Raw genomic sequence first — 13,266 nt, forward strand, 5'->3', positions numbered from 1 at the left:
GTGAGGTAGATTGCTGCTATAACTTGATGACCCTTTGCATATTTAACCATTTTCTTGTCTCTCTTGTAAATCCAATCGAACCAAATGTATTTATATAGCCCTTCGTACATCAGCTGATATCTCAAAGTGCTGTACAGAAACCCAGCCTAAAACCCCAAACAGCAAGCAATGCAGATGTAGAAGCACAGTGGCTAGGAAAAACTCCCTAGAAAGGCCAAAACCTAGGAAGAAACCTAGAGAGGAACCATGTTATGAGGGGTGGCCTGTCCCCTTCTGGCTGTGCCGGGTGGAGATTATAACAGAACATGGCCAAGATGTTCAAGTGTTCATAAATGACCAGCATGGTCAAGTAATAATAATCACAGTAGTTGTCGAGGGTGCAGCAAGTCAGCACCTCAGGAGTAAATGTCAGTTGGCTTTTCATAGCCGATCATTAAGAGTGTCTCTACCACTCCTGCTGTCTCTAGAGAGTTGAAAACAGCATGTCTGGGACAGGTAGCACGTCCGGTGAACAGGTCAGGATTCCATAGCCGCAGGCATCCATTGTGTATAGCGTGTATCCATTGTTTTCAATGCCATGATGTCATTGAGGAGCAGATTCAATGCATGAGCAGCACAGACAATGGGTGTGTTGTGAGGGTAGGGCTCCTCCACTTTAGACCAAGCAGCCTTCATGTTCGCAGCATTGTCCGTCACCAGTGCAAATGCCCTCTGTGGTCCAAGGTCATTGATGACTGCCTTCAGCTCATCTGCAATGTTGTGTCTGTTGTCCCTTGTGTCTGTGCTCTTGTAGAATACTGGTTGAGGGGTGGAGATGATGTAGTTAATTATTCCTTGCCCATGAACATTCGACCACCCATCGGAGATGGTTGCAATACAGTCTGCTTTCTCTATGATTTGCTTGACCCTCACTTGAACTCTGCATCCAGCAAATGAGTAGAGAAAGCATGTCTGGTTGGAGGGGTGTAATTCTGGGCAAAGAACATTCAGAAATCTCTTCCAATACACATTGCCTGTGAGCATCAGAGGTGAACTAGTTGCAAACACAGCTCGAGCAAGACATTCATCAGCATTTCTCTGACTACGTTCCTCCATTGAGTCAAAAAAACTTCTGATTCCAGGAGGACCATGAGCTGTTGTTATTGATAAGGTGTCTGATTCATCATTTTCACCTCGAATAGAAGTAGAGGGACTTTTGTCAGAGGTTGCTTGTTGTGAGCGCTGAGGGAACTTTATGCACTTGGCCAGATGATTCTGCATCTTTGTTGCATTCTTCACATATGATTTGGCACAGTATTTGCAAACGTACACAGCTTTTCCTTCTACATTAGCTGTAGTGAAATGTCTCCACACATCAGATAGTGCCGTGTCATTTTCCTGTAAAGATTTTACAGATAAATAGTTAATAGCAGTAGCAATAGCAGTTCGATTAAACAACTCCTTTGTAAGATAAATGTTTTAAAATGATACATGTATGGAACAGGTGAAGTTAGCAGGCTCAAGCAAGCTAAAACCCACATGGTAGCAAAAACGAACTAGCAGAAATTGTTAACAAGTTAGAAATGATTTAAACACACTTTGCTGTAGGCTACTATTTAACAGTAAACAAAAAAATAAATGTATGTCTTATAAAATATATTCATCCCACCCGGTATTGTAATCAAAACTTACCAGAAAGCATGTAGTCCTTGGCTCAGACAGTGTAGTAGTGTGGGCTTAATAGCATCTCATTAGTGTGCAAGATCTTGAGAATCAGCTGTACATGTGATGGAAGAATGCACTGTGCATGTAGAGGATTTCAATTCCATTGAATTGGGGATAGTTTAACCAAAATATGCCACAAGACCTAGAATTGCTTTACGTGTATCCCCCCAAAAATGTTCACTGTTATAAGCTAGCTGTTTTGACGAATTTAATAAACATTTCCAATATTTCAAGGCTTATCTTCCCATGGAAAATTACCGGAAAGTCTCCGTCGCTTTGCAACCCTAGTTGAGGTAATAGGGAATGTTTTTCGGTAACAGAACTTTTCAGTCAGAAACTAGTAAGAAACTTAATGGCTGACATGATGTTACAGCTTCTGCACGGACAGCTCAATAAACACTTGCCTTTTGGTAAGTGGTGCCTTTTCATGGCAGTAGGGAGGAGAGCGAGACATTGCAAGCCAGTCACACAGGCACTCGCTGTCATTTAAAAAAAAATCATTTTTATCATCAGGCTTTTTCTTGAGTCATTTGTCTCTTAGTTATTTAATCGAACAGTGTGCTTAATCAAAGCATCAGACAAGCTCAGTGCATATGTAGTAGATTTTATTCAAACACATATGGTGTCTGTCTATGGAAAAATAAATTCAAACAAGAACAGGATGACTCTTGGTCAACCAAGATGTTTTTTTTTGTTGGGGACAGTCCTAGTGGCCAGTAATAACCTGATCCCGAACTGATCCCACATCTCTAAAACTATGAATATTGTATTTGGTACAGATCATTCCCTAAGTTCTAGACCTCAGCTGAATCTGGTAGTGAATGGTGTGGCTGTTGAGGAAGTTGAGGAGACTGAATTACTTGGTGTTACATTAGATTGTAAACATATTGTTTCAATTGTTGTAAAGATTGGGAGAGGTATGTTTGTGATAAAGAGATGCTCTGTTTTTTTGACACCACACTCCACAAAGCAAGTCCTGCAGGCTCTAGTTTGATCTTATCTTGATTATTGTCCTGTCATATAGTCAAGTGCTGCAAAGAAAGACCTAGTTAAGCTGCAACTGGCCTAGAAACGATTGTCACGTTTTTGTTTTTGCTTTTCTTGGCTAAGAGTTGAGGAAAGACTGACTGCATCACTTCTTGTTTTTATTAGAAACAATGAGTTGGAAATTCCAAATTGTTTGCATAGTCAACTTACACTCAGCACTGACACGCACACTTCTGATTCAGTCACAATGGATGGTTGATTGATAGGTAATTATCATACTTCTGAAAAGAATATGCTGAATGCATGCATTAGATGATACAGCACAAAGCTATTTAGGGACATGTACAGATATTGAATGTTTACTTTGATGTAATACTACCAGTCACTGATAGATTGGTAGACCTGTTTCTGAGCTAATATATTCCATTTTCTAAGCTAATGTATGCCATTGCCTATATTCATTAATTATCGCCGCCAGCATGTTATATTCAGCTACAGTAATTGATTGTTCACTTGGTTCTCATGCTGAGGTGAGTAGAGGGTGAGCAGAGAGAGTGAGTGAACCAGCAAGAGAGTTGGAGGGGGGATAGGGAAAGAGAGAGCAAGGCAGAGTGAGAATGAAACAGAGGGAGCGATATTGGGAGAGAGAGAGATGCTCTAGTGCCTTTCACCCTGTCTGTCGTCAGACATACACCTGCACCTGACCGTGACGGGGGACCTTTATTTTCCCTACTGAATGTTAATTACCTCTAATTATAAAGTTCAATCAGCACTCCAATGGGCGTATGTCTGGTGTGGGAGGGGGGGGGGGGGGGGGGGGGGTTTGACTCATCAGTGACTCTCAGTTTATTTTAAGACAATGGCTGTCAGCAGATTGAGGAGTGTGTTGACATCTATAGCGTGCCATGCCAACTGTAGTGTGTCCTATTATTTGATTGAATAGTTGTGTGTGCTATCTCATGAATGATTCAAAGTGAGCAGCAAGGCAGTAAAGGCCCCAACATACAGCTGAATGAGTCAAGGGGAAAAGAGGGAAACACAACTGTGATGTCATGATTTTCTCTACGTCTGCTCTGCACTTCAGAGGTGAGGCTGGCGGTTCTCATCCTATGATGTCACAAGGAGCCTAGTTCTCCCAGTTCAATAAAGGTTTGAAATGAAGAAGGGATAAATGGGTAAACACAGTAAGACTTGGATAAGTACACACCCTGGTCTGAGTAAACTCGGGCAACTCAATAATCTACTACTCGAACAGTATATTGAAGTTATTTAAAGGATAAATGTGGATACCTAAGCTATTTTTACTCAATTATCCCTCACTTAACAAACCGCCCCCCTCCCCCTTGTCTTTTTTGTTGTTGTTCAATTGAAAACAGCTCTTGAGTTAAGTACATTCCGCTGTAGCAATTTGCATTCCATTTCCATAATATTATCAATAACGTTTTCCTGGGCCACCGTAATGACTTTCAGATTTGTCATGGCGTCTTTCATTTTTATGGCCTCTTGAATATTCAATAAGCCACAAAGGGCATGATGGAAAGTCTTTATCTGAACATGAATCCCTTTCCTCTGGAAAGGTGATATTCATTTAATACAGGACAAGAGGCTGTAGGAGACTAGAGAACAGTTATACGACTTTAATATAGACTGCTGTTGTGAGAAGGAGAGAGAGAGAGAGAGTGCAGCAATATCCTTTTCAAACTGCTGAGCCAAGCCAAGCTGTACTCTGCTGGCCTGGTTACTAATCTACCTACGTTGCTGGAACGGTGCTTGTAAAGATGTTTGAGGTTGTAGTAGTAGTAGTGAGGACAGAAAAGAATGTCGGCCTGAGTATTTGAATTGAGCATCCCGAGCTCTACCTGGGGGCGAAAGGAGGCTTAGCCCCCTCAGTTTAAATTTGTGCCCCCAACCTTTTAATTTGATGTACTTATATCAAAAATTGCAAAAAAGTACAAGGGACAGGTTAGTGCAAAATGGACAGAGCGTGCCGCTGTGTGCGTAGGGGGGCTATGGAAAACCACTGTGGCAGTTAACTATGACTAGGGCTGTCGCGTGGACCGTATTACCGCCACACTGGCGGTAACGAGTCATGAAGGCAGTCAAATTCCACATGACCATTTAGTCACGGTAATTAGGCTTCTTCTAGCTCTGATGCTGTCATTAGTAGCCTACCGAACTTGCTAACTGCCTGGTACTCAGCACTCTATTGTCCCTCCAATCACTCTGACATCAATGCTAATGTAATCGAAAATCTAATCAAACACTTCATGAGAGCCCATGAACTCATGTTGCGCAACATTTCAGTAGGCTATGCAATTGCACGAGAAAACAGAGTGATGGCCTCTACTAAAAAAGATGAGGATCCCATCAGCTTTCGACAGACTAGGCCTACTATATGTATTTCTGAACTTTCCTAATATTAAGCACATTGCTTATATTTACAACAGGAGTGTAGCCTACCTGGCTGGCATGAAAATTTACCACTGGAAAAGTGTCCTCCATTCGCTGTTTAAGTGCATAGATGATATGTATTTTTTCCCGCTGCCCCAGTTTCGATACAGGTGCTTGATAATGGTCCACTTTACATCAAAACAAATTTCACACATACAGTACCAGTTAAAAGTTTGGACACACATACTCATTCAAGGGTTTTTCTTTATTTTCACTATTTTCTACATTGTAGAAGTATAGTGAAGACATCAAAACTATGAAATAACAAATATGGAATCATGTACTAACCAAATAAGTGTTAAACAAATCAAAATATATTTTATATTTTAGACTATTTTAGACTCTTCAAAGTTGCCACCCTCTGCCTTGATGACAGCTTTGCATATTGTTGGCATTCTCTCAACCAGTTTCATGAGGTAGTCACCTGGAATGCATTTCAATTAACATGTGTATTTTGTTCAAGTTAATTTGTTGAATTTATTTCCTTCTTAATGCCATGAGACTATCAGTTGTCTTGTGATATGGTAGGGTGTTATACAGAAGATAGCCCTATTTGGTAAAAGACCAAGTCAATATTATGGTAAGAGCAGCTCAAATAAGCAAAGAGAAATGACAGTCCATCATTACTTTAAGACATGAAGGTCAGTAAATCGGGAATATTTCAAGAACTTTTAAAGTTTCTTCAAGTACAGTCGCAAAAACCATCAAGCACTATGATAAAATTGGCTCTCATGAGCACCACCACAGGAAAGAAGGACCCAGAGTTACCTCTACTGCACAGGGTCAATTCATTACCAGCCTCAGAAATTGCAGCCCAAAAAAATGCTTCAAAAAGTTCAAGTAACAGACACATCTCAACATCGACTGTTCAGAGGAGACTGCATGAATCAGGCCTTCATGGTCAAATTGCTGCAAAGAAACACTACTAAAGGACACCAATAAGAAGAAGAGACTTGCTTTGGCCAAGAAACATCACAAGCAATGGATATTAGACCGGTGGAAATCTGTCCTTTGGTCTGATGACTCCAAATTTTGGTTCCAACCGCCGTGTCTTTGTGAGACGCAGAGTAGGTGAACGGATGATCTCCGTATGTGTGGTTCCCACCGTGTAGAATGAAGGAGGAGGTGTGATGGTGTGGGGGTGCTTTGCTGGTGACACTGTCCGTGATTTATTTAGAATTCAAGGCACACTTAACCAGCATGGCTACCACAGAATTCTGCAGCGATATGCCATCCCATCTGGTTTGCACTTAGTGGGACTATCATTTATTTTTCAACAGGATAATGACCCAAAACACACCTCCAGGGTGTGTAAGGGCTATTTGACCAAGAAGGAGAGTGATGGAGTGCTGCATCAGATGACCTGGCCTCCACAATCACCCGACTTCAACCCAATAGGTTGTGGATGAATTGGACTGCAGAGTGAAGGAAAAGCAGCCAACAACTGCTGAGCATATGTGGGAACTCCTTCAAGATGGTTGGAAAAGCATTCCTCATGAAGTTGGTTGAGAGAATGCCAAGCATGCGCAAAGATGTCATCAAGACAAAGGGTGGCTACTTTGAAGAATCTTAAATATATAAAACATTTTGAATTTGTTTAACACTTTTTTGATTACTACATGATTACATGTGTTATTTCATAGTTTTGATATCTTCATTATTATTCTACAATGTAAAAAAATTGTAAAAATTAAGATAAACCATTGAATGAGCAGGTGTGTCCAAACCTTTGACTGGTACTGTACATTTGTAAATATTACCGTCATCTTTGAAACACAAGCGCTGTGTAAATAGATCTAAAACTCTTTTGCACCTCTACCTGTCTGCCTCCTGCTAAATCTTTGTCCCCACTTCTGCTAGAAGGCCCCTATTTTTACGCGGCGGAGGTAACCTCAGATTTCGCGCCAACCTGTTACTTTTAAAAGCACCCAATGATCTCGAACTCTGAGTCTCTGCATTTGATCTTCATGTGTATTGTGGCGTAGCGTGATATAAGCAGAATTCAACATGATTCCCCTCGCCGATTTCAACTGCCCCCTTAGTCACTTTATCCTGGCGCCCGGTCTGTTCTTCAGAGAATAAGACCCTAATTGTGTTGAGCTGAATCAAGGAAAGTAGCTAAAGTATGTTAATATGACAGCATCTTTGTAATATTGAATATCGCTACCTGGCTGAGTTAAAAAGTCAGCCTTTCTAAGACCTCACCTGCGTATCTCTACTGGGTGGGAAAAGAGAAGATTACACACTGTACATAGATTCCCCTATGTTGTCTGATAGTTGTTATTTCCTCAAGGCCTCTTGTCTCTCCAGGGGGGGAAGGAGGAATATAATTACAAGCGCATTGTGCGCTAATAAACCCCGCACCCCCCCCCCTAGTAACGCCACAGGTTGCTAAGATTGAATTATAATTACCTACCTAGCGCTCTCCCTCTACTCTGCTCTCTCTTTCGCCTAACGCTGATTGCAAATCCATGCGTCTTGATTGGAAGTGTTGCTTCTGAATACACGCAGACCAAGAAGAAATGGAGGTTAAAGAGAAAGCAAGATAAAGGAGAAAGAGCGAGAGAAGGGGAGGTGAAAGAGAACAGAAGATGGAGGGTAGAGAGATGAGAAAATAAGATAGATGTGTATGAGTGAAAGTGACCGAGAGAGCATTTACTTCTTGAGGCATTTATGATGATTCATTTTCACATTTTCCGTTAATGTTATTGACCTCCAGACTGTCCTGTCGTCTAGGGTGTAATAAATACCCGTTTTAGTCTTCCTCACAGAAGATTTCTATTTCTTGGGTCATTCCATGAAATGAGTGCCTTTTGTGACCTGTGTGAAGCTAGCCACAATAAGTATTACCCACAATAGTGGAATTCGCTGTTCACCTTCAAAATAGAGGTCTCCATTTAAAACTGATGAAACGGATACAAATAGTGGAATAATGAAATATTTGGACTACAAAACGCTGAACAAGGTTGGAATGTTATATAAATTAAACAAAAGACAGTTACACACAAAAAAAGAGAAAACATCTGTTGAAATCGCACTGTTGATGTAATATATTGACAAATATTAGCTCTGTTTCTCTTATTGTGGGACTTTAACTATGGGAAATCCCCTCACTATCCAGCCTTTTGAGCATATTGACATTCATATTGCAAGGTACAGCTTTAGCTATGGGTCTTGGGCAATGTTCCCTCTAAGTTGCAAGCAGGCGCGCAGCTCCCCCAGGACTGCCATACAGAAGAAATATCAGCACGCGCAGAGAAGCATGAGATTGAACTTTTCCCCATTAGTGAACACTATCAACATTTCCCTTTTATTTTGAAAATTGTGAACGAATCAACTCAATATTAGCCCCTTTCACTGCAACATCCCGAAACAAAACTAACTATGCAAGAGATTTTGTTGTAGGCAGAGCTGCAGTAGGCCTATATGCAAATAGACCATTGCCATATATGGACCTGGGCCGTTCATGTTGATCTGTACTGTTTTTACAGCATGAACGGTCAGTCACCAGATGCGCTTGTTTTGAGATCGAAGCGAGAGCGACATGTAGCTTATTGTGTACATTTGTTCATATCCTTTGCTAGTTAGTGAGCTATTAGCCCAGTTATAGATCTTACTGTAGGCTGAACGATAGAACAGCTATTTCTATGTTCAAATGTTATGGGATGCATTTTCTCCATAGTTTATTTTATGGTAGGCCACTTTGGTAGGCCACTTTGGTATAGCCACAGTATTCCACTTGACCACTGTTTAAACTAACTTAAAGCAGGTAGAGCCTCAGTAAACGCGCGCCCGGAAGTTTCGCAGAATTTTCACAACTAAAGTTTGCTCTTAGCAGATGTGAAATTTGCTCAGGGATGGAAAAAACCATTGGTCTTGGGTCCATGAAATGGTGTGTCAACCTACTCGGTGACACCCACAGAACACAACTGTGAAGAGTTTACACAACTACTAGAGTTGTTGCTCTTATTGTGGGACTTTACCTGTTGACTCTTTAACTATTGAATATTCAAAGCATGTTATATTAAATAAAGTGTCCTTTAATATAGACCACATGGAGAATTCAATAAATCAGCATTTTGACATGTCTCAGTTGTGTTCTGTGGGTATCACTGAGTAGGCTGATGACCCAAGATCCATAGGTAAGGCTGTATATTGCAATATGAATGTCAATACGCACAGTAGGTTGACTGACAGTCACATTAGCTCACCAAAGTCCTGCAATAAGAGTCTACGATACTGACAACTCTTCACAGTTGTGTTCTTTGGGTGTCACTGAGTAGGGTGATACTCTTTTTCATGGACCCAGATCCAAAAGTAAGGATGTACATTGCAATATGAATGTCAGTATGCACAATAGGCTGGATAAGTCCCACATTAAGAGCTACGACACTAATATGTGTGTACACTCTTCATAGTTGAGTTGGCTGAAACCCCATTTCATGAAACCGGTCTTCTGTGGACTGCATTCTTGCTTTACCTGCGCTAGACCTATGCCCCCCGCCATTCATACCCCCATTATTAAATATAATTGGCCCTATCCCTGCCACCCACAAAGACCTGTTGGTAGTGTAGGCCTCGCCAACCAACCCAGGAGGAGCTCTATGTGTGTGAGTCCTCAGATGGCCCTGTTCTTGTTTACTTGTTTGATTTATTGTCTGACAGACCCACTGAATTGGCTGTGATGGGATGGGGCGGAGCTTTGTTCAGTACCCATTCACAGTCACCCGCACAAAGACAGCAGTGTCTTCTGGTGCAGCTCTGGTCTGCTTGCTTGCGTGCGCATGCGTATGTTGGCACCAAGGCAAGAAAGACAGGGAGACGGAAAAGAATAAAGGGTTTCTTTCTGGGTTTTTTCATTCAAACACTCCTATTGTAAGCATAAGCAGTTAAGCTGACATTCAGTGTTGTTCATGGGGGTTGTAATATGGCAGCAGATCTGAATTGTGCTGATCTGGTTAGGCAGCAATCAGCTTAGGTGTGTCCCAAATGCCACCCTATTCCCTAAATTGTGCACTACTTTTGACCAGACCTATATGGGCCCTGGTGAAAAGTAGTGTACCCTAAAGGGAATAGGCTATCATTTGGGAGGCAGATTTGGTCTGAAATTGCTCTATCCTATTTAGAGTGAGTGGCTGTGCCTGAGGGTTACAGTGCACCCCTCTTCTGCTGTGTTCAGCGGCACACACACTTTTAGAGCGAGCTACTTTGAGGCACTACACATATGCATACAAAAGCACACACACACACTGGGAAAGAGAGACAGAGCAAGAGAGAGTGACTGACTGGAATTTGTAAGTGACAATCAAAATCCATAGGTGTCTATTACTGGATGAGAGGACTTGTGGAATACTTGTGAAACCCTGTCTGAATCCTATTTGTGTGTAATCCTGTTATTAACTCGTCTACAGCAGGATTTCCTTACGTGGCTTTTCACTCTATGCTTGTGGAATCAACTGCTACAGTTTTAAATCAAATTTATTTTGGCATTCGAAGATTAGAACTAAACCGAACATTCAAAATCAAGCTTCTCTGTAACAGTGGCTGGGCCTGCATTCATAAAGCGTATCAGAGTAGTCCTAGGGGTGCTGATCTAGGATCAGTGTGAAAATACTCACAAGTGTGAAGTTCAGTTTTTCATCTCACAATTACTCTTTTTACAGAGAAACAACCAAATGGGATGTTCTGAGTCCATGTCAATTAATTTTTTTTTATCAAAAGACCATTTTTGGCATCCCAAATAAATCTAACACGTTTAGCTTTTTGTGTTGCGCACTTAGCTAGAGAGGAACGTGTTTTGCTAGCGATGTTTCTGTAGCAGAGTTTGCAATACAAATGCCCACCCGATTGATACAAAGCATGACATAATTCTGCCATGTAGGCCTACTTTTCAGTTAACATTTACATGGTTGAGAAGGTTTTGGGGAAAGCATTTCTATTTCCCACAAGACAGTTATCATTAGCATCGATACTGGCTACACAAAGTGATAGCCCTAGTTATTACATGTGGCATTGATTTTGCAAACACCGTTTGCGAATGCTCAGACATGGACTCATCTCCTAACAGACCATGCGATTAATCAGGGGGGGCCGGACCCTAGATCAGCACTCCTACTCTGAGACTCTTTGTGAATACAGGCCCTGGTCTACTCCAATTGGAGTAATTTCCCCCATCGTAAAAGACAGAGGGTTTAGGGATTAATCAACAGTCGATTTGGTACACGGGCAAAATGGAACATAGTCCTAAAGTGTCTTTTTTTCTTACATAATTACAATGAGGAGAATGGGTCGATTTCATGGTGGAGGGAAGGGAAGGGAACACTGGACAGTACAAATGACCTAAGGGGAAATTGTCAGAGAGAGAGAAACCTTTTCATTTTCTTCTTTTGCAATTTTACTCCCATCCTTCAGAAGAGGTAGGCTATTGGTTTTGGGGATAAAAATAGATAGATGTTCTTCCCAATGTAAAGCACTGATACAAAAAAAAACATCCGGATCCATGTCCTTTAGATAGGTCTATCAGCTGTCTTGCTGTCTAAGTAAAGGGGACTTATATTACTCTTAGGCTGGGGTCCTAGACCCCAATTTCAGGCTGCCTAAATGACTGCCTGAGTACATTTCTGCAAGGTGGGTCTGGCTAGTGCTATGACGGCACTAGTCATCAGTATTTTGAAGATGACTCTATTTCTCAGAAGTTCAGACAACTAATATCACTGTGGTTTCTTACCATGCCTTATGGGTTCCATTTGAAAGCTTATTTTGTCCTCTGACGTGACTTGGACACCACTGCTTGGAGGGATGGTGGATGCGTTGTGAAAGGGGCCTGTGTAAGTTGGGTGTGTTGGGTGTAGTGTGTTGGATGGAATCCTGGATAAACAGTGCCGGGTCAGGAAAGGCGTAGGGGAAGGTGCACACACACAAACACACACACACACCCTCTTTCTCCCCCGCTCTTTCTCTCTCTCAAAGCTCAACTTGTATTCTCTGGCTTTAGAGGTGTTTTGGGAATACTCCCTCAAGTGCTCACGTTTTCCATGGCATGATGGGTGAGGCTTGTTATGACAGAAACCTGCACAGACCTCACCGTTATGCGTTTCCGTTAGACCATACTGACCATATAGTCCATTAGTTTATCAATGAATGGCGTCTCTGTTTTGTCTTCAACAGGGGCATTCCCGGAAAGAAGTGTGGAAACATCATTGTTAAGGCAGAAGAGATGGGAAACTGCAGGGTGAGTAGTGATGGCAGGGGATATGGAGGGAAAGGGAGTTTTTAAGAAATTAGACAACAAAAACAGAACTTGAGTGTGCATAACTATTCACCCCCCCTCCTTAGTCAATACTTTTTAGAGCCACCTTTTGTAGCAATTACAGCTGCAAGTCTCTTGGGGTATGTCTCTATAAGCTTGGCACATCTAGACACTGGGATGTTTGCCCATTCTTCAAGGCAAAACTGCTCTAGCTCCTTCAATTTGGATCGGTCCGATGGTGTACAGCAATGTTTAAGTCATACCACATATTCTCAGTTGGATTGAGGTCTGGGCTTCGACTAGGCCATTCCAAGACATTTAAATGTTTCCCCTTAAACCATTCGAATGTTGCTTGAGCAGTATGCTTAGGGTCATTGTCCTGCTGGAAGGTGAACCTCCGTCCCAGTCTCACATCTCTGGAAGACTGAAACAGGTTTCTCCTCAAGAATTTCCCTGTATTTAGTGCAATCCATCATTCCTTCAATTCTGACCAGTTTCCCAGTCCCTGCCGATGAAAAACATCCCCACAGTGAAGCATGGTGGTGGATGTTTTTCATCGGCAGGGACTTGGAAACTGGTCAGAATTGGGATGGTATTCTCGTGGTGATCCGAGGTGTTGGGTTTGTGCCAGAAATATCATTTTCCTTAATGGCCAAAAAGTTACATTTTAGTCTCATCTGTCCAGAGTACCTTCTTCCATATTTTTGGGGAATCTCCCACATACCTTTTTGTTTGCTGATTTTTGTTCTTTAAGCAGTGGCTTTTTTTCTGGCTACTCTTCCTTAAAGCCCAGCTCCATGGAGTGTACGGCTTAAAGTGGTGCTATGGACAGATACTCCAATCTCCACTGTAGAGGTTTGCAGCTCCTTCAGGGT

At 41.8% G+C, this 13,266-nt stretch overlaps 1 protein-coding gene across 4 annotated transcripts in view; it reads left to right on the forward strand.

The window, feature by feature from the left end:
- Positions 1 to 13,266, forward strand: part of LOC109896819 (copine-8) — a 103,788-nt gene that overhangs the window by 62,422 nt on the left and 28,100 nt on the right. For all 4 annotated transcript variants that reach the window (XM_031832018.1, XM_031832020.1, XM_031832019.1 and 1 more), the window contains exon 7: positions 12,310 to 12,373. In XM_031832018.1, coding sequence (XP_031687878.1) covers positions 12,310 to 12,373 — 64 coding nt within the window. The remainder of the gene's footprint in view (positions 1 to 12,309; positions 12,374 to 13,266) is intronic.

Source organism: Oncorhynchus kisutch, linkage group LG9 (genome assembly GCF_002021735.2).
Source record: "Oncorhynchus kisutch isolate 150728-3 linkage group LG9, Okis_V2, whole genome shotgun sequence".
NCBI classification, from domain to species: Eukaryota; Metazoa; Chordata; class Actinopteri; order Salmoniformes; family Salmonidae; genus Oncorhynchus; species Oncorhynchus kisutch.